This window comes from Odocoileus virginianus, chromosome 31 (assembly GCF_023699985.2).
Source record: "Odocoileus virginianus isolate 20LAN1187 ecotype Illinois chromosome 31, Ovbor_1.2, whole genome shotgun sequence".
Lineage (NCBI taxonomy): Eukaryota > Metazoa > Chordata > Mammalia > Artiodactyla > Cervidae > Odocoileus > Odocoileus virginianus.
The window spans coordinates 37,481,951-37,507,557 of NC_069704.1; the positions used below are offsets into that span (position 1 = coordinate 37,481,951).

Consider the following 25,607-nt stretch of genomic DNA (forward strand, 5'->3'; position numbering starts at 1 on the left):
TTGATGGTTTCCGTATCCAAGGACACACTACCACAATAAACCCAAGCCTATTAGATGGGACTTACCTGGTATAATTAGGCAAAATACAGTAATCAGCTCCCCACGGTTGTTGCTGCCAAGTACCGCATAAACAACATCAGGGCTCTGAAAAACAACACGTTTTCTTCGTACATGTAGGAAGGTCTATTTTCCTCCAACCACCACGATTTACTGAAGTGCAGCTTGGTGCTGCAGAGTCAAGAGCGCCACACGAGCATCCAGCTCATCAGGAAACGTCCCACTGCCTCTGTCTGCTTCGAGACCCAGAGGCGGTTCAAGCCAAGGCTTGTGAGCGGGAGAGGTCCCCCACTCCACTGGCCGACTTTGCTGCAGAAAACTAGCAGTGCAGAAAAATAATCCTGGTAGGGGCACCCAGTGAGACCACGGTTACTCGTTTTTCAGGTAACCATGGTTACTGCATCTTAAGGATGCAGGGAGAGGAGGTCTGTAGCAAGGCATTTGAGAATGGAACTCCACTTTGTTATTAAACTTGAGAGAACTTAGCATCGGAGTGGAAGACTGTCAGTGACAGAGTTTAGAGGTCTGGATTTGAGTCTGAATTTTATGACAAATCCCCTAACCATTCTTTGCCTTAGTTTTCTTTTGAAAAATTACTTCTTTATATATTTTTGGTTGTGCTGGGTCTCTACTAGTTGTGGAACACGGGCTCTAGGAGCACAGGCTCAGTAGTTGTGGCTCATGGGCTTTAGTTTCCTGTAGCGTGTGGAATCTTCCTGGACCAGGGATCAAACCCATGTCCCCTGCATTGACAGGTGGGTTCTTATCCACTGGACTACCAGGGAAGTCCCTCACCTTAATTTTCTAACCTAAAAATTGGAAGATATTTATCTCACTGGGAATATGAAATGTAGATATGCAAGTATATTTTGTATAGAAATACACAGATACGAGCAAAATTTACTATTGTTAAGTGTTTGGCGTGGGATACATAATTTCAATGATGAGTTCTCTTCTGCTTCCTTCCTCACTGCTGTTTGATCAAAGGTGGACTTTTTTGCTGGCTTCCCATGTGGCTCACTGGTAAAGAATCTGCCTGCCAATGCAGGAGACATGGGTTCGATCCCTGGGTTGGGAAGATCCCCTGCAGAAGGAAATGGCAACCCACTCCACTATTCTTGCCTGGAGAACCCCATGGACAGAGGAGCCTGGTGGGCTATAGAACATGGGGTCGCAAAGAGTTGGACACAACTTAGCAACTAAACAACAACAGACATTTTTGCATGTGTTCTCTACTGTAGAAGGTGAATTCTTGAAAGACCCACCATATCATGCCTTTAATATCTAGGTCTGGGTTAAAAATCAGGGTTTTAGGTGACAGAGAAGATCAGGGCAGCCAGAAAGCATGTGTGCTCTCTGCAAGTGGTTTGAAGGGAAATGAGTTTTCAAAGGAAGAGCCGATTGGGCCCAGCTGGCTCAGGTGCAGGCCCAAGAACTGCTTCCCAAGGTGTGTGGTTGAACTCAGAAGCTGTCAAATCACCCTAGCTATGGAGACACCCATAGAAACCAAACAATTCACGTCAACTCACCTCCTCCCCAAAACAATCCTCATCTTTTATTGGTTTGCCAAAAAGTTATTCTGGGTTTTCCCATAAGATATCATGGAAAAATAGCTTATGGAAAGACCTGAATGGACTTTTGGGCCAACCCAATACTTTAGCACAAATGAAGTATTTAATTACTCTGTTCATTATTTGGGAGCAGGTGTTAATCAACAAGAAAGTAGCCAAGATCAGGAAGCAGTTGTGTGGAGAAACAAAAAGCCTAGGTTATTCCACGGCCCCCCGATCATACCCTGCACAGTCTCCTCCTGGGGCTGAGCGTGGGGTTCCACTGGGCCACACTGCACTGATGTGCACACTGGATTCAGATGTTAACAGCTCACCCACATCACATTTCTTCTTCTTTTTTTCCTCCTATAGCATTATCCTGAAAAAAAAAAAAAATCTCATTTAAGAAATGAATCTGATTTTTAGTTAAAAATACCCAATTCGGATATCAAAAACTGGCCTGAGTACAATTGTTCCCTGTTTGCACTAGAAACAGGTTGCATGAATGGCCCTCTTGGTAGCCTGCAGTTTTACTGAAGTTGCCTCCACCCCCATCGCCTATAAGATTTGGATCCATCATTCGGCTGAGCCTGAGGAATGATGTCTCCGTTGGAAGTCCCAGAATAGGGGGCCGTTGTTTTGCTAGAGACGTCCCAGCCTCTTAATGGCCTGGTGCTCTCAGCTATAATATTCTAAATACATATTACAGAGAGCAGGGCATATTCATAACTGCTCCGTGGTGGCATTTAGATTTACCCTTGAAATTTATCTTTAATTTTTACAGTTGTCTCCTTAACCATGTATATTACTCCCTTCTTCAAACAATCTGTCTTGCTGCTGCAGTTTTTCTTGAAACCAAAGCGTAATTAAATATTAAATTAATATTTCATTTAAAATTAAATATCAGAGGCTTCCATCTAATCTTTCACTTGTGCACTGCTGGTTCTCACCTCGTGTTCTTGTTCCTATATCCACAAAGGCAGGTACCACTTCTTAATAATGTGTTCCTATATTATCTTTGTTCTTTTTTTAAAAATTGGTGACACTGAACCTTTGCTACATTGAAACAGATGGATATAGGGAGAGATTTCAGTGAAAGTTAAAAGTTAAAGACAATTCAACAGCCCATGGCTTCAACTCTACCCATCTCCACTTCTTGAAGAATTTCGCTTTCACCAAATAAATAAATAATGGGCTTCCCAGGTGGCTCAGGGGTAAAGAATCTGCCTGCCAGTGCAGGAGAAGTAAGAGACTCGGGTTTGATCTCTGGGTCAGGAAGATCCCCTGGAGAAGGAAATGGCAACCTACTCAGGTATTCTTGCCTGGGAAATCCCATGGACAGAGGAGCCTGATGGGCTCCCGGCTATGGGGTCACAGAGAGTCAGACATGACTTAATGACTGAAGAACAGCAAGAAATAAGTAATAGTCTTAGAATCATAATGCAAGAATTTACAAGGCGTCTGAGAAAACATTTAATCTAACTTTTTGTTTTTGCAGAGAGATAAACCAAAGTCTGCCTGCCTTTGAAGGTGGTAGAGTTGGTCAAGGTTAGGAATTAAGGCAGATCCCAGACAAGGGACAGCTTTATCTCTATCACACCATCAAATGCTATGAAAAAATTGACCTTGGGAGCAGATAGCCTTGAATGTTGGACACCTGAGGAGTAAGGTAGATGATAGATGAATGGACGAGAAAATTGGGAGGACTGGGAGCAAGAGAGAGAAACCAAAATCACAGCACAAACAAGGCAGACCTCACAGAAATAAATACACATGTATGCATGTATGGGTAATCGCTTCAGCTGTGTCCGACTCTTTTTGACCCCATGGCCTGTAGCCTGACAGGCTCCTCTGTCCTTGGGATTCTCCAGGCAAGAATACTGGAGTGGGTTGCCATGCCCTCCTCCAGAGGATCTTCCTGACCCAGGGATCGAACCTGATTCTCTTATGTCTCCTGCACTGGCAGGCAGGTTCTTTACCACTAGCGCCACTTGGGAAGCCTCACAGGAATCAATACATAAGATCAAAGCACTTTGAAGACATATTCACTGAGGGAAGACCAGAACAGACTTCCTAAAGGGGGCTTGAAGGCAGGAGCTAGTTTGCATGCATGTAAATTCCTCTCCAAGCAAGCCTTCCTGTCCTGTCAATGGAGACTAACTGTCTTAGACCGGCACCATATGGAGAGGTGTTCTTTTTATTTTTTTAAACTTTTAATTTTGTATTGGGGTATAGCGTATTCACAGTGTTGTAACAGTTTCAGTGAACAGTAAAGAGACACAGTGATACATAATCATGAATCCATTTCCCCCCAAATCCTCTCCCATCCAGGCTGCCACATAACAGTGAACAGAGTTCCATGTGCTATCCAGTAGGTCCTTGATGGTTATCCAAGGAGAGAGCTTCCTCAAGCATGTTTTCTTTTGTGTCTGCATCTCAAAGTCCACTTTCTGATCTGGTACTTGCCTGGCAGCCACATTACATAGACTTGAGGTTTCTTGAGCAGGATTCTTTTTCCATTGCTTTCTTTAATTCTTGGAGAAGGTTGAGATTTAGAGTTAGGGCTGGAGGATCCTCTAATTCTGTGGCCTGGACCCCTCAGGGGCCCGTGGGCTCTGTGATGAAAGTGAAGACCCTCTGCTGCAGATGGATGCACACAGATGCAGACAGACAACTAGGCTCAGACTTTTTAGACTTTTGTCAGCCTCTTATTGGCCATCCGCAGGCTCCATGACAATCCGAGGTGCCAGCTGAAGACTTGCTAATGAAGAAAGCTGCAACCGAGATCAACATCCCAGAGTCGTAGTCTGACAGAGTACTCAGATCTCCTAGCCCCCTCGTTTAACTTGTCTTCTCTCAAATTTCTGCAAAGGAACTCGACCAGCCCTTGCTATTGCCATCTTGGTGGTCAGTACTTCTGTTAGTCAAAGGCAGAAATGACCACCTGCCTGTAAAGTCAAGACTGTCTTTGTTGAGGGTAGACCAGAACTCTAAACAGAAGTCCCCTTTCTATGTTGGCCATGGAAAGAACCTCTATTTCTGGGAGACAGAAGTAGAGGCAAAAACTGGGGTAAGCATTATCTGCTCTCCATGCCTCCTCTTAAGGAAAAAAAAAAATCATATAGAATTTATTCGTCTCACTAACCCTTTGGGAAAATTAATATTGAGCAATAGCCAGTTGTTTTTTTTAAATGAGTGGTTCCCAGTAGATATTTTTAGTTAAATACTATTTACTTTTAAAAGAAACCCTTCACACATTGCTTATGGTTTATATCTATTCATTGGGTCAAAGATATGTAAGCAACCTCATATATTATACCCGCAATCAAAATGAGAAATGACACATAAGATCCAGGCTCTCAGGAGAAATATTATGAAATCTCAAGGTATTGATGAAAGTTTTTCCAAGGCTGATCCAAATGGGATTTAGATTCTGTGGCAGTTGAAATGTGTATTATTAAACTCCTTAAGCAAACCCGAATGACTCCCAGTGGAGGATTAAGACATTCTATGTATAGCAAAGACGAAATTCTCATGTCTGAGTTTTCTCCATTGAATTCCCCCTTGATTAGCTTCTGTAATATTTAACTTCATGCCATGCCATAATTATTTAATAAAAGGTAAATATAAATTATATTTCAGTGGGGATTTGACCTTTTACCTTAATGTTAATGTTACCAAAGAAAGACATAGATAAATAGAGCCTATAGATCGAAGCCTATTTTTAATTTACTCTGTTTTTGCCTTGCCAGCTTTTCTCTGTGTCCCTCTCAGCCAAGAGGTTGGCAGGACGTCACACCACCCCCGCACTGCATGTGGTAGGAGAGGCTGTAAATTCACACTGATGATGGCGGTTAATGATCTGTTGGCCCTTAGAGACAGTCTTGGGGCTGGTCTCGGGCACCTCATTAGCTAATTGAGGTTTACTTGGCTCGCGTCAGGCCTGAAAAGTCAGAGAACACCCAGGGAGGTGGGGAGCGGGGAAAGCTGGGACTCAAGGTGAGGCTGAAGTGATAGGATGCAAAACAGCTGGTCCAATGGGAAGTGAGTTTGGATCCAGAATAAAAACTGTTCAGTGCAACCCTGATTTTTTTTTTTAAGATGTGGACCAATTTTAAAGTCTTTATGGAATTTGTTACAATATTGTTTCTGTCTTATATTTTGGATTTTTGGTCCGGAGGCATGTGGGATCTTAGTTCCCTGACCAGGGATCGAACCCACACCCCCTGCATTGGAAGGCATAGGTCTTAACCACTGGACCATCAGGGAGGTTCCCAACCCTGAGGTTTTGAAGGCTGAACTATTGAGGGATTGACTGATTTTTCTTCTTACACTTTGGTGTTGACTAAACAGTTTGGGCTTCATGATTTTTACTTCAAAATTTCACTTAAGTGGCATGCTGCGTGTGTGCTCACGCACACATCCGTGTGATTATTACCTGTCCATATAGATATACACAACAGTGTATTTCACCGTCTTTCTCATCTTGGATACACACAGAACCCATCCACAGCATGTGCCTAGGAAGCCTGGCAGGGCCCTCCAGAAAACACTCAACATGAGAAAGAGATGAGTATGTCTATTTTGCTTCATCAGCTTAAAATGTGAATTGCTAATTCCACGTGGTCAGGAGCACCTGCTGTTTCTGATGTAGATGAGGAGCTTGGATGAGCGGGCAGATGAGATAAACCAGACATCACCCTGGGGGTCCTGGTGGTTTTCATCTAACAGGGACAACAATGGGTACAACTGTGTGATAAAGTTTACAAAAGAGAGGGCTTCCCTGGTGGCTCCGTGGTAAAGAACTTGCCTGCCAGTGCAGGAGATGCAGGTTCAGTTCCTGGTCCGGGAGGATCCCACACACCTCGGGGCAACTAAGCCTGTGTGCCACAGCTCCTGAGCCTGTGCTCTGGAGCCTGGGAGCTGCAGCTACTGAAGCCTTGTGCCCTCCGGCCTGTGCTCTGAAACAAGAGAGATCACCACAGTGAGAAGCCCGAGCTCCACAACTGCTTGCCACAACTAGAGAAAAGCCCGTGCAGCAACGAAGACCCAGCACAGCCCCCAAATAAATAAAGTTATATACAAATAGAGTCGATGAAAGAGGAAGCCTTCTGTGTGCTAATGAGAGCCCAGCTTTAGCAGATTACTCTGAGCAGCAGGAAGGACCTAGGAATAAGGGTATTAGTGGCAGGCTGAGCATAGACCTCTAGGGCTCCATTGAGAGAGGGCAACAATCTGGTAGCAATGCAGATGGGAGGGAAGGGACAAGGACAGTCACGGAGACAGTGGGGACCTTGGTTGGTGGTGGCTAGATTCCCTATCTTATGGGTTATTCCCTTACTTTATGGTTAGCGTGGTGTAAGCATGCTGTTGTTAGCTGCTCGGTCATGTCTGACTCTTTGTGACCCCGTGGACTGTAGCTCACCAGGTTACTCTGTCCATGGAATTCTCCAGGCAAGAACACTGGAGAGGGTTGCCATTGCCTTCTCTAGGGGATCTTCCCAACCCAGGAACCGAACCCGTGTCTCCTGTTTTGGCAGGTGGATTCTTTACCACTAGCACCACCTTGGAGCTGCATTTAAAATAGGGATAAAATGCATGTCATAGGGTTGTAATGAGGATTAAATGAGCTAATATATGTAAAAGGTATTAGCATAATGCCTGTAACAGAGTAAGCCTTCAGTACATTCTAACAGCTATCGTAACAATTTTCATTGTTGAATATTATAGCCACTAAAAATCCTATTATTAAAGAAAAAGCCTTCAGAAATGCTGACATTATAGTGTTAAGCAGGGAAAAAACAGTTTACGGAATGATTCCTATTACACCGCCAGCTATTCTTACATGTGTTTCTGGGTAAGATGGTAATATGAGTGCATACATCTGTGCTCGGTTGCCTCAGTCGTGTCTTACTCTTTTCCAACCCTATGTAGCCCGGCAGGCTCCTCTGTCCATGGGATTCTCCAGGCAGGAAAACTGGAGTGGATTGCCATGCCCTCCTCCAGGGGATCCTCTGGACCCAGTGATCAACCTGTGTCTCTTATGTCTCCTGCATTGGCAGGCAGGTTCTTTACCACTAGTGCCACCTGGGAAGCCCGGATAACAGGAGTACAAGTATTTAATTGGCCCCCATCCACAATATATGGAAGGATATTTTCAAGAAAGCATAAAAATAAGGGTGACCTGGTATTCGTGTGTGAAGCTAAACTGGTCTCATCACGATGCCAGAGATTCTGTGTCCCTGTGCTGATGTGTGCAGGCGGGGTCGTGTTGGAGGATGTGACATTCTGCTCATGGGAACAGATAAGGCGAGCCAGGAAATCAGGGAGAACCCTGACAAAACCTCCCAGGTGCCCCTCTCAGAGTGAGGACAAGTGAAACAGCAAAAACTTGATCTGGAATGCAAAGAGAATACTCAACAATTCTATGTCCAGAGAAGGTGTCATTAATGTGTGAGGAAGACAGAAAGATTTTCTCTTACTTCAAGGACCCCAACAGAATTTGATTCTTATTCCTACTAAAATAACGTGACTTCTGGAGAATTGGATCAGTCAAGAATGGAAAAGTTATGGTTCCAGAGGACCACTGGTTAGCAGAAAAAGCAGTGAAACATACAGTATCTGAATTATTGTTAATATGAGGACATGCTTTAACAGAAATACGGAAATTAATGTCTAAAAGAGACAGATCATAGAAAATCTAGTAATAGGAATATTAGCTGAAGAGGATAAACCAGCAAAAATGTAAAGGTAGACAGAATGCAGTGGGGGAATTAAAGGTAAACAACATTTTATATATGTGGAGGGGCTCCATAGACAAGCAATTAGGAAAAGCGAAATACTTTCAGAGAAAGTCAGAGGTACTATTCTAAATTAAAATAGAGTGTGCATCTTCCTAGTCACTAGAGAAAATATATATACATTAAAAACCTATTAGACATACAAGGAGCATGTGGAAGGGTAAATTTATAGCAGCAATTATGTAGAAAAGATGTTAAATAATGTGATCAAAAAGATATATTAAATAATACATTTAAAGCATTTCCCATGGAACACAGACAAGACTAATATGAATTCACAAAAAAACTTAATAAATTCCAAAAGGCAGATATTCTGTACACCACCTTTTTGAATCCAGTGCAATTAATTAGAATAAATAATTAACAATTTAATACTCAATCACCTAGAAATTTTAGGATATTCTCTTTGGAACTAAAGGAAGACAAAATTAGAAATAGGACTGCTCAGAAAGTGTAACAAAGTTGGTGTCGGTGGTGGGGTTACCGTGTGGAGAGTCATAAATAGGAGATTAGAAATTTTAAGCAAATACTATATTAAAATTTATGCTAAAGCATTTAAAACCTTAATGAAACGCATGATTTCTCTTTTAAAAATAATTTTATTTATTATGTTTTGTTTTTGGCCGTGCTGGGTCTTCACTGCTGCACGGGTTTTCTCTAGTTGCAGCGCGTGGACTTCTCATTGCGGCGGCTTCTCGTTGCAGAGGATGGCCTCTGGGGCACACAGGCTTCAGTGACTGTGGCGCAGGGGCCCCGCAGTGGCGGCTCCCGGGCCCCAGAGCACAGGCTCAATAGTTGTGGTGCACGGGCTTAATTGCTTTGCAGCTTGTGGGATCTTCCCAGATGAGGGATTGAACCTGCGCCTCTTGCATTGGCACATGGATTCTTTACCACGGACCCCCCCAGGGAAGCATGAAACGCATGACTTTTTGATGGCTGATGGCTATGTGGTGTGAGTAGCATCAGGTTGCAATATCTTGAATGGCAGGAGTCTATGGGCCATCAATGTGGACATTTCCAGCCAATACTTGGAAAAATAAAGCTGAATCTTGGGCAAGTTACCTGAACTGCAGATAAAGATTTGTGACAGGATGTAGCTTGACATGGGAATCATGTGGGCACTTATGAGGCTGCTGAGGAAGAAGGTATAGGCAAGCAGAAGACTGCCTTGGCCACAAGAAACATCAGCATTTCTTGTTGCCTTGGCAACAAGAAGCATCAGATGGACAGAGGAAGAGCAGTCTTCAAGGTAGGCTGAGATGGCATGACTAGTGGCAGGGGTGAACAGGGCAATGTGCGTTCGGGAAAGTCAGTGAGTAGACATATTGCCAGCAGGAGAGTGTTGTCAAATGCTAACTTGAGTTTAAGGTAAGAATGGCAAAGTTCCTCTTGGTTTGGCTAAGATGTTATTGGTGACTTTGAAAAGAACAATTTCATGGGGGTTCTTTCTAACTTTTAGTCAAGAGATACTACCCATGCTATATAAATTTTATAGTACATAGGATAAAATATAGAAAGCTTCTCAATTTATTTTTCAAAGTGGGTATAAAATAAAAATCAATCAGAAGCCAACAACACCATGCACAGTATCCCAGTTATTAATATGGGCACACAAATCCCAGCAATAATAACAGTAACAGATGCTTGTTGAGGGCTCAGGATGTGCCAGGTGCCATTCTCAGTGATGTAATTGATTTCATCCCCACACTAGCAAGCATAAGAAGATAATAACAAATTACATTCAGAAATATACTAAGCAAATTATATACTGCATCCATGAGTTGACATTTAATTGTGAAATATTGAGAAATATATTCTAAAATACAATCTATATCAGTCCAGGGAGAGAATTTCATATGATTGTAATTTTCTAAAATTCTAAGAATTCCTGATAAAAGCCCTTATCAAAGCATGATAACTAAAGTGAAAGTGTTAGTCACTTGGTCGTGTCCAACTCTTTGCAACTTCATGGACTATAGCTTGTCAGTCTTCTCTTGTCCATGGAATTCTCCAGGCAAGAATACTGGAGTGGGTAGCCATTCCCTTCTCCAGGGGATCTTCCCGACTCAGGGACTGAACCCAGTTCTGCATTGCAGGCAGATTCTTTACCATCTGAGCCACCAGGGAAGCCCATGATATATAATCAGCTGAGTTCAGTCTCTCAGTCGTGTCTGACTCTTTGCGACCCCATGAACTGCAGCACGCCAGGCCTCCCTGTCCATCACCAACTCCTGGAGTCCACCCAAACCCATGTCCATCGAGTTGATGATGCCATCCAACCATCTCATCCTCTGTCGTCCCCTTCTCCTCCTGCCCTCGATCTTTCCCAGCATCAGGGTCTTTGCCAATGAGACAACTCTTCGCATGAAGTGGCCAAAGTATTGGAGTTTCAGCTTCAGCAACAGTCCTTCCAATGAACACCCAGGACTGATCTCCTTTAGGATGAACTGGTTGGATCTCCTTGCAGGAGATCCAAGGGACTCTCAAGAGTCTTCTCCAACACCACAGCTCAAAAGCATCAATCCTTCGGTGCTCAGCTTTCTTTACAGTCCAAATCTCACATCCATACATAATATATAGAATTTATAAATAAATTTTTAAAATGGTAACTAATATTTATCTCAAATAGCCGATATCACATTTGGTATGGAAGTGTGTCGTTCCCATTTAAAGGGGGACAAAAAGCAAGAATATCCACTATCATCCTTTTTTCAGATCCTTTTTGGGAAGTTTCAGCCAATACAAGAATGAGATTAAGAGAACTAAATGGAATTAATATACTTATCAAAAGAAGACAAGCTGATCATTGTAGATGCTCTGAATGTTCAAGCCTAAGTATAAACAAAAAAAAATACATCTGTCAGAGGTTACTATTGGTTAAGATCTTCTATTGCAAAGAACTGTGCTGGGAACATGATATACACTGTTTCATTTAATTTTGACAGCAAACCCATGAGCTAGATTTTAAACCGAAGCTCACAGAAATTAATGGTAGAGCTGGATTCAAACCCAAGATCCATTTGACTTTAAAGCTGATTCTCTTAATGACTATACCGTATACTGCCCCACACTACCCTCACACACTGCCTGTGCAGACACATAAAAACCAAAGTTTTTCTAGGTGCTAGTAAAACTCAAAGAAAATGTGATGAGGGGGTAATCATATTCACAGTAAAACTGACAGATGATGAAATACATAGCCAAAAAAAAAAAAAAAACCCACTTACTACCTAAATAGTGAGCAGTACACATTTTACTGGTAGACCTAAAGATTTCATGTATTTATAGATATGTATATGCAAACACCCCCTAACCCATGTGTGTGTGTATTTGCCAGATCTTGGAGCTGGGATGGTCTTTCTACCTATAATACCTAAGAACAAATTTGGATATGTTATTGTAACATGGTAATAGAATGTTAAAAATATTCATATGTAAAGTGTTTTTACAAGTTAAAAAAAAGGCCTATTTTTCAAAAGAAAAGAGTGTAGAAAGTATTAATAAGCAGCTCATAAAAGAAGAAATCGAAATGTTCCGCAAGTATTAGAAAAAACTCTTCAACCTCAATGATGAATAAAGAAATAAGTTAAAATGACCACATGCCCTGCTGGAGGGAGTATAAATTTATATATTCTTCTAAGGAGTGATTTGACAGTATATGTAAAAGGCCTTAAATATGAATCATAATTTTTGGTCCAGTAGTTCTAGTTCTTGGAATTTTCCAATTGAAATAATCAAAGTTATGCACAAAGGATAATTATTGCTCTGATTTTTATAATAGTGAGAAATTAGGACCATGTTAAATACCAAACATTAGGAAGCCATTTAAATAAATTACAGACCATGTCATGGAAAAAATATGCAGGAATTTTAAATAATGTTATAAAAGAATATTTAATAACCTGGGGAAAAGTTTGATATATTGTTAAATGAATAAAAAGTAGGTTATGTAACAGTGTGAATAGTATGTCTCTGAATAATTTTTAGTATGTGTGTGTGTTTGAATCTTGGAGGATATATACACAAATGTTAACCCAGATCATCTCCAAAATGATGAGATTATGGATGATTTTATTTTTCCTTCTATAGTTAAAAATTTTAATAATTTCTTTAAATAAAGGGTGTTGCTTTGAGAATTCAAATAATAGCAACAAATATTCATAAAACATATATGCAAAAAAGGAAGATTAAAAAGAAAATACACCCTCCTGTGTTTACTGCTGCCTAATGGGAGTGCAGGTGGTTATTATTTTATTCTTTGTATCTTTTTCCTTTACTTTGATCATGTATTAATTTTAAAACCATAAAATTTAAGCAACCAAACTTCTAAAAAGTAAAGAAAGAGAGGAAGAAAGACAAAGGATAAAGGAATCAATCCCCCAAAACTCTTTAGCATAGTAGAAGTGCTGAAATAAGTTCTTCATTCATTCATTCACTCTCTCACTCATTTCACAATTGCTGACAGTAAGTGCCAACTATGTCCAGGCACTGTCTCTAACAATGAGAACACAGGAGCAAAATAAGTGTGAGTTCTGCTCTTATGGAACCTGCAGTATCTGATGGACCTGACATGAAGTGAATGTACGTGTAACAAAATATAGTTGAAAATTCTGGAATAATATTATGCATAAGAACAGAGTTTTGTAAAAGCACAGAAGATCTATATATGTATAAATATAAATATTTAAGAACATAATTAAGAAAAAGTGATATTTAGGGGAAGAATTACTAGATGATGAAGACACTGGGGAAGAGGCAAGGAGGGAAGAAGGGAAAGTCATGGGAAGGTGTTAATGCTTCATTGTCTTCATGAGAAACTGGGATGGGATATGATTGATTGTGTAAAGTTTCTGAGTTGTTGAGAGTGAGCAAAGAATGATAAGTGTTCACTGAAGGCAGAAATGATAAAGTAATTATAATAATCTTGACATTTGGAGACATCATTCTAATGACTAAATTACTATTAATTCAAAACTTATAAATGTTAACCAATGTCAATAGCAAAAATCCTTAACTGATTGAAACCACTGTGTCAATTCTTAGAAAGATAATATCAGAACCTTTCTATTATCCATAGCAGACTTAACTTATAGATGCCTTGCTCTATAGCCAGTTTACATCCTCAAGAAGAGGACTTTTGTTTTTCAGCATTAAATGAACCCACCATAGACTATGGCTTTCAGAGACTGCAGAAGGTCATCCCAAGACATCCCGGAGATCCTGAGAGATTAGCTAAGGTAATACACTTTGGAAAATGACATGTGAAAACCTTCTTGTAAAATTTCAGTAAACTTAGATAAACCTAGAGACTTAGGTCTCTTTAAAATTAAATTAGGCATCCCTTGTCCTACATACAAACTTCCAGTTGTAAGATGAGTGATTTCTGGGGATCTAATGTACAGCATGGTAACTATAGTTAATGATCCTGTATTGTATACTTGAATAGGTCTTAACAATTATCACCACAAAATGAAAACAAAAAAGGTAATTACTGTGAAGGGGATGGAGGTGGTAACTGACATTACTGTAGTAATCATTTCACATATACATGTGGCTCAAATCATCATGCTTCATAGCATCAGCTTACACATGTTGTATGTCAATAATATCTCAAAAAAGCTGGGGGGAATCAGTAAATAAAGGAGTGTGTAATTTATGGAGGTGTATAGCTCTATAAATATTATAATATTACTATATAATGTTTTCCACAAGAGAAACTGCACATTCAGTGTCCAGTACAGTAACTCCCAGCTTGCTGGGGCTGTTGGGCCTATAAGATGAGGCTAGTTCAAATTGAGATGTACTGTAAAATACGCACCAGATTGAAAAGACTTAGTATGAAAAAAAAAGAATACAATCTGTCTCATTAATTACATGTTGAAATGATAATATTTTGCATGTATTGGGTTAAATAAAATATATTATAATAAAAATTAAATTAGGCCTTGAAACTGGGCTAAGCTTGAGGTACAAGATGCTCATAAAATATCTACTAACTATGAAATATGTTATGATGAATCTCTGAGTAAATACGAAATCTGAAATTTTGGACCTGTGAGTATCCAACTTATAAAACACTGCCAACTTCATGAAAAATAAATAATCGAATAATTGTCTGAAAGTGTAAGTTCCCACTCCTTTGTATTTAAATGTAATTTTATTTACCCATAATTACAGGGACATATTAATCCACAATCAAGTATTCACTGAGAGTCCAGTACATACACAGATATTCATGGAAGTGAAAAGCACCCATATATTAATAAATTTCTATGAAATGTATCCCTTTTAAATGAACTTGCTCACAAAAATTCTATTGTAAATCTGGTCCATTATTTTCACTTTCTTTATTTAAAATCACATCAGCTTATTAGGTATTGATTAATGAGAAATTATGAAGTTTCAACATTTACATTTGCCCTGTAGGCACAAACATTACAAAATTCCATGTTCTCTTTTCTGTAGTGAGTGGAATTCAAGTACTGCAGTTGCTGTGCCATTGCACCTTTATTTTCCTCTCAGAAAATCCCCAGCCCCCCCATTAAATTAGATGCTATCTGGAAAGTAGGTTAATAGCAATTTAAAAGGCTGTTAAAAACAGGAGGTGGAAAAGACACAATGAGAGGAAAGGGATTACTGACTACTAATTCTCTCTGGTTAAAGTGAACAGGGGGAAATATTATTGAAAGAATTCATCTTTATTAGAGTAAAATTTTGCAGAAGGCATTGCCAAGATCATTTCAGGACTCTGGACAACTCCTTGGCGAGCGGTTCAACTCGGGCCAATCAATCATTTTGAGAATATTTGGTTAATTAGAGTACCAGATTTTTTTTTAATAGAATAGTCTGAAAGTAGTTTTTAATGGAACTCCCATGACATTACTAATGTTAACCAACTCCACCCTTGATCTGGTTGCTTTTTGTCTTGGTAGCCCAGCTGTTTATGGAGCCTTTTCAGTGAGATGAGTTTCATGCAGATACATATTTATAGAGGAGTTTATGTGTGTAATTATTTATTTTCTACCTGTCAAAGCAAATAGAAGACATCATGGCTAGTTACTTACATTTTAGGGGGATACCTGGACTTTTAATTTTTATAGGTAATTTTCCTTTGTGTTGGCCAGTTGAGGTTTTACCTTTGCTGATATCCAGCTTTCTTTTCTTTTTCAAGGAAATGCTATTGAAAAGAGCTGCAGATCTGGTGGAGGCGCTGTATGGAACACCACACAATAACCAGGTTAGAAGTTCACATCTTACACTCTCTTGAAATTGATTCTTTTCTTTTTTTTTTAAATCGAAGTAGACTGATCCCTGGGCTGGGAAGATCCCCTGGAAAAGGGAATGGCTAACCACTTCAGTATTCTTACCTAGAGAATTCCATGGAGAGAGGAGCCTGGTGGGTTACAAAGAGTTGTAAAGAGTCGGACACAACTGAGCCACTCACTTTTTTCACATAGTTTATACAGTTGATTAAGCCCAATTCCTCACTTGGTAGTTCAAATGGTAAAGAATCCACGTGCCCGTGCAGGAGACACAGGAGGCCTGGGTTCGATCCCTGGGTGGGGAAGATCCCCTGGAGGAGAGTATGGCAACCCACTCCAGTATTCTTGCCTGGGAAATCGCTTGACAGAGGAGCCTGGTGGTCTACAGTCCATGGGGTCAGAAAGAGTTGGACACAACTGAACACACACCTGCCAGCACAGTTGATTCACAATGTTGTGTTAGTTTTAGGTTTATGGAAAAGTGATCCAGTTATACACACACATATATATCTTCTTTCAGACTATTTTTCCTTCCAGGTTATTACAAAATACTGAGTACAGTTTGACTCCTATTGCTCAATACAAACACTCACCTGCACCTGCCATCTTGTAGGACATCATTTTGAAGCGAGCCGCGGACATCGCTGAAGCCCTCTATAGCGTCCCCAGGAACCCCAGCCAGATCCCAGCTCTCTCCAGCTCCCCAGCTCACAGCGGCATGATGGGCATCAATTCATATGGCAGCCAGCTTGGGGTCAGCATCTCAGAGTCAACACAGGGAAACAATCAAGGTACTGCCTTTCTCAGACTCAAAACACACACATCTTATACATTTAAAAGATTGACTCTGCTGGAGTTGAAAGAAGTGAAAGTTTGATTCTTATGTCATGAAAAGAGTGTGTCCTACTCACAACCAGGCAAATCAAAATGAGTGTCTGAAGGAAACCCAGAAAAAATGCTCCATCAAAGTGATTCAAAGTACCAGAGAGGGTGCAACTCTCTCTCTGAGCCCACCTGTGTGTCTATCCATACTTGTTTTCCTCCTAATAAACACTTTCCTTGTCTCACTACTCAAAAAAAAAAAAGTGTCCCAGATAAGCAATGCAGTCATTGGATTATCTCAACATTAGATATATTGTTAGATTTTCAGCTTTTTAAGTACCAGGTAGAATCCTTCATTGGAAATATTTAAGGATATGATGAAGTATTATGAATTTAGAAGAGTTTGGGCTTACTGCAGACAGATGTACAGGTATTATTTGAATAAAATGTACACTTCTGCTATTGTAATCATCAAAGTGAATAAGAGAAAGAAGCAGAGTTATTGCCATTATTGTTACCTGCACGCCAATTACTAGTACCAAGGGTGGATGGCTTAGATTTGTTTGGTAACCTCTGTTTGTATATTATCTCATATATGAATGTATACAAATATATGCAAATATATGGGAAACTCAGGTGGCTCAGTGGCAAAGAATCCGCCTGCCAATGTAGGAGATGTAGGAGATGCAGGTTCAACCCCTGGGTTGGGAAAGATCCCCTGGAGGAGGAAATGGCAACCCACTCCAGTATTTTTGCCTGGAAAATTCCATGGACGAAGGACCTGGCAGCTTCAGTCCACAGGGTTGCAAAGAGTCGGACACAACTTAGCGGCTGAGCGCACACACACACACACATACAAATATGTATAGACAGCAACACAGCTAACTGTGCTTTCATATGTAAAGCATATTGTGTAAAGATTTTTGTCACTAAGATTGATTTCATTAAGGTGCTACATTTATCATAAGTCATTTTTTAAAAGGAGTAAATGTTTCTGCTGATATCCCTAACCTTGGGATAATTTTATTTCTAATTTTATTCATCCATTACAAGGGAATTCCTCACTCTCATGCCTAAGGCAAGTTTTTCCTACAGAAATGTGGGTGGGACATCATTTCCTTTTGTCCCCCCAAATTTGGGTCATTTCTTTAATACCTTTAGAGACAGTTATCCAACGTAGGTTAGTTCAGGCTAGATTAGGTGATGTCTTTGCTAGGGTTTCAGAAATATGGGGAGAAGCAATTCCACTTATGGACTGGCTCTCCCTTGCATTTCATTGCTGATGCTTCCAAGTCTTTGGTCAAAGGACAGCCCATTTAGATGAACTTGTCAATGCATTTTGAATGAAAACACTCCCCACCTCACCCAACAGGGCATGGTAACAACTTCAAACTTCTATAGCTGTGATCAGTAGAATGCTAGCGGCCCTTTCGTTGTTACTAGAATGGCTTTTCCTTACCACACCCAGAAAAGATGCTCTGGTGTGTGAAATTTGGGAAACACTAGGTTAGCAAAGTTAAACCAGTTTATTTATTCTCTGTTGTTGCTCAGTCGCTAAGTCATAGCCGACTCTTTGCAACCCCATGGACTGCAGCACAACAGGCTGCACTGTTCACTGTCTCCTGGAGTTTGCTCAAATTCCTGTCCATTGAGTCGGTGATGCTATCTAACCATCTCATCTCTCCCGCCCCCATCTCCTTTTGCCTTCAATCTTTCCAAGCATTAGAGTCTTTTCCAATGAGTCAGCTTTTTGCATCAGGTGGCCAAATTATTGGAGCGTCAGCATCACGTATGAATCTTCAATGAATGGCCACAGTATGCACCATCTGCCAAGCTTCATTTGACCAGAGAATACTTTTCTCAGTGACACCCATCAGTATCTCAGAGGGCTTTAGTGTTACATGAAATATGATTTGGGAGATGTCACTGCACACTGCCCCGTAGTCAACCACTCCTTAGTGTGAGTTGGAGATGTTGACCGCAAATGGGAACGAGGAGGAAGGTTTTGTGCAGAATGGGGAACAGATAGGAAGGTATGAACAGTCTGAAGACAAACTGCAGACTTCTCCCTGCAGCCCGCAGTCAGCCTGGTGGAATTCTATAGACTGGGAGCTTGGTGCACCGACGCCGCCATATTTGGTCTCTGCTTTGTGTGAGTGCGCCTGCGCGTACCGGCTCATTTATCTGGGCTTTTCTTTGTCGTCCAGGATATATCCGCAACACGAGCAGCATCTCTCCGCGGGGCTATTCTTCCAGCTCCACCCCCCAGCAGTCTAACTACAGCACCTCCAGTAACAGCATGAATGGCTATAGCAACGTCCCCATGGCCAACCTGGGTGTTCCAGGGTCACCGGGATTTCTCAACGGCTCCCCCACCGGCTCCCCTTATGGAAGTAAGTGCCTTGTTCCTCAGGCCAGCTCTCCCTGCCTCTCTATCCCTGGGCTTTACTGTCTAGCCTTTTGAGAGAGAGTAGCATATCTATATTTTAGACTCATGGAGGAGTGGTCCCATTTCCTGATGAAGCATCTTTCCTGCCATCTGTACTTCTCCTTTAGTGGACTTGGGCTTATTGGTTTGTGCTGAGCTATGTTGCTAAGTCATTTCAGTCATATCTGAGTCTTTGTGATCCCATGGACTGTAGCCCACCAGGCTCCTCTGTCCATGGGAACCTCTAGGCAAGAATACTAGATGCCCTCTTCCAACCCAAGGATTGAACCTGTGTCTCCTGCATTGGCAGAGGTTTCTTTACCCCTAGCACCACTTACTCAAAGCCTTTCAAGAGAAAGAAAAGAAGTGAGACTATTTATTCCCTTTTTACAGAGAAGTAGTAGATGTGATTTGTGTGGATGGGAACGAGGAATTAAGACTCCATTTCAGCTAACATTCTGTATACTTTTAAAGAATTTATTTGGCTGTGCCAGGTCTTAGTCGTGGCACACAAGATCTTCAGTTCCCTAACCAGGGGTCACTGAACCTGGGCCCCCTCCACTGGGACCATGGAGTCTTAGCTACTGGACCACCAGGAAAGTCCCTCTGTATACTCTCTATTAGGCACTTTCAGATATAGTGTTTTATTTAATCTTCACAAGAACTCTCTGAGGTCAGTATTACCTTCTTGTCATCAGCAAGGAAGTTTAGGTCCCCAGCAGTTAACTGACTTACCCAAGATCACACAGCTAGGATACAGCAGGGCGAGCATCTGGACAGAGCAGATAGCTTCAGTTTTTCTGTGTAACACATCATCTCCCTTCTCACTTTGTTACATGGCTCTCACCTCCCTTATGTACCTCCGGAGAGATGGAACTTGACTGCTGGTGACTGTGTAGTATATGGGGGCAGAAGCTCTTAGTCCTAAATGTGGGTTAACTGCAAGCTAGATGTTCTATGTGCATGCTAAGTTGCTTCAGTCGTATCCAGCTCTCGGTGACCCCATGGACTGGAGCCCACTAGGCTTCTCTGTCTGTGGGATTCTCCAGGCAAGAATACTGGAGTGGGTTGCCATGCTCTCCCTCTAGGGGGTCTTCCTGATCCAGGGATCGAACTTGTGGTTTTTACATCTCCTGTATTGGCAGGTGGGTTCTTTACCACTAGTGCCACTTGGGAAGCCTAAGATGTTCTAGGAATTATGAGAACTTATTTGCATGGCATTGGGGGCCAAGCTGGGACCTTGTAGAATGGTCCCAGGAGGCTGAGAGAAGATGCTTCTCATAGCCCACATAGGGACCACTTCAGGGCAGAGGATAAGCCGTCCTGTAGAGTCTGAAGATTGAGTGGCATGTCCATGAAATGCCACACCTGATTGCAGGGCTCTGCTGGGAGTCCTCTGTTCACCCAGAGTGGCTCCTTCACGCCGGGAACAAGGGCGAGTCAGGCCGTTTCTAGTACAGCTCGGGACGTAACATGCTCAGGTCTGGAGGCTGCCACTCTCAGTTTTTGGGCCTCTGGTTCCCTGGGGACACTCGTCCAGGAGGTATTTCTGGATTATCTGTTTGATTCATTACACTCAGCACTCTGCCCTGTTTGGTGAAGATACAGTAACAAGTCGCAGAGGTTGGTTCTTCCAGGACAAGGAAACTCTTGTTATTGCAGATGTTACTGAAAGACTGTGTGGGGGGTCTGGCTGCTCACCGCTCAGAAGCCGATAAACAGGCCAGGTTGGTGGAAAGGAAAATTTGCTTAATTTCAGATGCTGGCAGCCGGATGGAGTGTGGGGGTGGTTGGCACACATCTGTCCAAAGGCTGAGTCCCCCCCTCCTCCTCCCACTGACAAGCACTAGGTCAAGAGCTTTTATAGACAGAAGGTGGGCAGGGTGGGGGGTAGGTAGGACTAAACCTAGAGACAGGAGTCAGCTCTGATAAGGAATCTTCAGATTGGTCCATGGTGGTCTGACCAGCATCATCTTGATTGATCAGGTACAGTTAATCTTTAGTTCTAGGGTCCATTTGTTTCTGTTTCTCTGTGGCCAGTTCTCAGAATTGCGGTAGCTCATGTCCTGGGTACAGTCTGGTCATAATGTAGTAAACTTCTCCACCTGGGGTTTCAGTATCTATAAGACAGCTCACAGGATAGGACTCAGAATATTATCTATGGCCCTTGAGAAAGAACTGAAAGTCCTTGAGTATGCGCAATGACTACATTATTATTATTTAGTGTCCTCTATTTTCCTTTGTTTCCACCTTTCTCTGATTAAACTTATTCTTTGACTAAAGTTTTCCACAGACAGAAAGGCAGTGGCAAGGGCCGTGGAGTGGCAAGGGCCATTTCACAGAGACATGCGTTCTGCGCTGTGACCTATCAGATGGTCTAGGTCAATTAGATCAGAGGAACTGAGAGAAGCAAGTGGTTGTTTGCTTCATTTATTTCCTTACTTCTTTTTACCTTCTCTTGTTCCAAAAATGTATGGGGGGAATATTAATAATCATATGAGCAGTATGAAAGTATAAAATGGAAACTATAAGAAACAGATAAAAGAAAAACACATGGATAGGAAAATTAGATGAATCCAAGGGTTAGTGTGGATGCCTTTGGGTCTGTTCAAGGGAGTCATTAACTTGGTTCAGAGGCTTACAACAGCGGTCCCCAACCTTTTTGGCACGAGGGACCAGTTTCGTAGAAGACAATTTTTCCATGGACTAGGGGGCAGGGAATGGTTTCGGGATGATCCAAGCACATTATACTTATTGTGTGCTTTATTTCTGTCTTGCAGCAATCTCAGGACATTCCACTTTGATTTTAGGGTTAGGGTTCACACTCCTATCTGATCTGACAGGGGGCAGAGCTCAGGTGGTAAGGCAAGCGAGGGGAAGCAGTTGCAAATAGAGGAGCTTTGCTTGCCATTGCTCATCTCCTGCTGGGCAGCCCAGCTCCTAACAGGCCATGGACCAGGACTGGTCCTGGGGTTTGGGGACCCCTGGCTTACAAGATGGTAAGGCAAAGAGAGAAACACTATTTCTTATAAAATTCTACATCCACACATTAGTAGTAATAGTAGTGGTCAAAGCTCAGGAGAAACTTGATTTTTCGGTGGCTGAGACCTTGGAGAGATTCTCCCATGCATCCAGGTGGAGAGCAGATCCCGTGTGCAGAAGGACCACATCTTAGTAGCCCCTACAAGGGATGCAAGGGCAGAAGAACCACTGTATAAATAACGTCCCATGATAACGGTCACAACAGTACAAGTAATTTACAATTACATTCAGCCTTACAGCCTAACAAGCATGCTCACACATGAGTCCCATCAGATCTTCACAATAACCTTGTGAAAGGGGCTTCCCAGGTGGTGCTAGTGGTAAAGAATCCACCTGCAATGCAGGAGATGCCAGAGACATGGGTTTGATCCCTGGGTTGGGAAGATCCCTGGGACATGGCAACCCACTCCAGTATTCTTACCTAGAGAATCCCATGGACAGCGGAGCCTAGTGGGCTACAGTCCATAGAGTTGCAAAGAGTCAGACACAACTGAAGTGGCTGAGCATGCACACATGGATATAATAATTTATTATGTGTATACATTAACATATTTATATAATTATATTAATTAATATAATTTATTTTACTAGTATCATCATCATTTTCCCTTCTAAGATATGAAGGGTTATTAACTGACTTAGTCAAGGGCTCATGGCCAATAAACAGTAAAAAATGGGGCTAGAACATGTGTCATCAGATCCAAGATATCATGTTTTTAAATTATTCAATCATATTAAGATATTTCATGTATTTATAGCATACTATTGGGCTGAGCCATAGGGAACTATTTCTTTTTGATGTCCCCAAATGTGCAATTTCATTATGTTCATACACTTATGAATAAAATGTGTATGTTAGGTTGAACTATGTGAAACTGTCATTTTTGTAGATCAAAAATAGTTAATATAGGGACTTTCCTAGTGGTCCAGGGGTTAAGACTGCGTGCTCCCAATGCAGGGATCATGGGTTCAGTCCCTATTCAGGGAACTAAGATCCCACATGCGCATGGCATGGCAAAAAAAAAAAAAAAAAAAGGTTAAATAACAATGTAGGGTTCAGTGTGGTGATGAGGGAGGGAGAAGGAGGAAAGTAAGACAGGAAGGGGTGGGTAGGGTGTGGATGGACAGAGAGAGAGAGAGGGAGAGAGAGTGAATAAAATTGCCCATCAGATGTTGATGGTATGATGTTTCTTACTAGATAATTCATTCAATAGGAAGGGACCCTTCCCATCCCAGCCAGTGACAACTTTGTCCACTTTCCTTTCTTAATCACTCAATCCCACTGCTACAAGAAAATAGTAACACCCCAAGTCTTCAAATCACGGATTAAAACAAGAGAGCATCCACAAATATAAAGAGGAAGGCACCCTGCCCAGAGGGAGGGAAACACATTAAATAAGGTCCTCTTTTATTTCCTGCTGGGTCTGTGAGACCCCTTTCGCCTTTCTTTTTTGAGGGAAGGTCTGAAGGAACTGCAGATTTGGAGTGGGATTTCAAACAGTGCATTCTATTACAATAAAATTCCATTCTGCAAAAAAACCGAATACCCCATGGAGTCCATTACAATAGCACATGACCTGTATTTCTACCCACCTACCTCTCAAATTCTCTGGGAAATACAAAAAAGAAACTAAAAGGCTCGGGGGATACCATTTCATCAGTTCAGTTGCTTGTGTCTGAAAACACCCTTCTGATTTTTCATTTTATTTTTTAAACTAGTCTGATGTGGCCAGGGCATGCCATGTAGCAATCACTTGCCAGAGACATTAAAAAAGAAATAAAGTCAAGCCTCTTGGTCAAGTTGACTTGCTTTTGCGGCCAATGCAGCATATCAAAACCCTGCATCTTCACTGCTTTTGCTCTCACACCACTTCAAAAATGGCCAAACAGATGTTTTTTCAATTTCACATACAAACTTCACTTCCTGGCGGTAGTGGTGTGTGCCAAGTTCCAGCTCAGTGCAAGTTTTTATGGCTGAATTCTAAACCCCTGACAATAGGGGGTTATAATGAAATGCTGACAGACCCCTTCACGCCAACAAATGCAATGGCTCAATGCAAAGAAGGATGTGTGCCCAGTGAGTTCCAGCTGGAACCATGTGAGCCAATCAATCCTAAGAAGCAGAAAAGTGGTTTTTCCTCAACTCCCCATGTTCACAAGAGATTTCTGGGCCAGAAGCACTGGCCTTTCCTTTGGTTTCTATCCGCAGAGAGAGGTGTCCAGAGAAATTTTCAAATATGCGTGATCAGCTTTCCTAAAACGGTACACACTGGTGTCCCCAAAGATGTTCTACTCAACAAGCTTGAAACTCCCAAGGGAACCACTTCTTCCAAAGTTGAATACTTACCAAGCAGTGCCAAGTTTGAAACAGGATCCATAGAGACAGAATCCAACCTGTCCGCAGGGATTCTTTTTTTTAAAATTTATTTATTTTTAATTGGAGGATAATTGATGTACAATATTGTGTTGGTTTCTACCATATATCAACATGAATCAGCCATAAGTATATACATGTCCCTTCCCTTTTGAACCTCATCCCCAAGTCCCACCCCATCCCACCCCTCTAGGTCATCGCAGGGACTCTTACCTCACTTACATACACAGTCTTGGACTATGCCCCAGACCTCAGGGTTTTCATATTTTTGAAAATAAATATCAAGACATTTTTTCTATTGTAGAGTATTAAATGATTATGTAGAACATTTAGAACACAGGTGATGATAGTTTTTATTTTATTATTATTCAAAAATATGTATTTATCTATTTTTGCTGCATTGGTCTGTGCTGCTGCTTCGGCTTTCTCTAGTTGCGATGAGCAGGGGCTTCTCATTGCGGTGATTTCTCTCGCTGTGGACCACGGGCTCTAGAGTGCAGGCTTTAGTAATGGTGGTTCACGGGGCTTAGCTGCTCCAATGCCTGTGGGATCATAGCTCCTGGATCAGGGATCCAACCTGTGTCCCAAGCATTGGCTATTGCATTCTTGACCACTTGACCACCAGGGAGATCCTGACAATAGCTCTTAAAAGAAAGCATTACTCCTGCCATTAAAACAAAACAAAACAAACAAACAAACAAAAGCACCTTGTTAACACTTTGGTGTGTTTCCTATTGTCTTTTTCTTTAGAAAGGGGGAAAAATCATATGACAAGGAGCTGAACATGACTTGGCAACTGAACAAAATGACAGTTGTAACCTCATTATAGACATTTTGGAAAACATTTCTATATAAAAAGAAAACAAAATGACATACTTTATTTCTTTGCAGAGGTAACCAGTGGTAACTTTTAAAGTAAGCCTTGCAGGGATAGATATATTTTGAAAATTGCAGCATCTGCTCTGATGCACAGCTAATGGGCTTCTGCCATAAGATCAATGAAAAAGAGAGTAGAAGAAAAATGACAAAATTCTCAAAGTCACAGATATGAAGCTAGGCTCCATAAAATTCAGCAGTGATATAGACCTGTGTTCTAAGAATGGAAAACAGATATTAGGAGTGACGTTTACATTGCAAAGTTAACTACAATCAACAAGGTTTTCCCAGGAATTTGTAAATTTATTGGTGCTTTGCTTTTTTTGTAGCAGAAAGGTTAACAGGTAACCTTGTTTACAGGCAGTTAAGCCTTAGATTGAAGAGAAATGTTAATGT

General features: G+C 41.5%; 1 protein-coding gene across 2 annotated transcripts in view; it reads left to right on the top strand.

Moving 5' to 3' along the window:
• Positions 1-25,607, top strand: part of EBF2 (EBF transcription factor 2) — a 218,056-nt gene that overhangs the window by 181,241 nt on the left and 11,208 nt on the right. For both annotated transcript variants that reach the window (XM_020875761.2, XM_020875762.2), the window contains exons 11-14: positions 13,556-13,644; positions 15,579-15,644; positions 16,283-16,460; positions 18,699-18,884. In XM_020875761.2, coding sequence (XP_020731420.1) covers positions 13,556-13,644; positions 15,579-15,644; positions 16,283-16,460; positions 18,699-18,884 — 519 coding nt within the window. The remainder of the gene's footprint in view (positions 1-13,555; positions 13,645-15,578; positions 15,645-16,282; positions 16,461-18,698; positions 18,885-25,607) is intronic.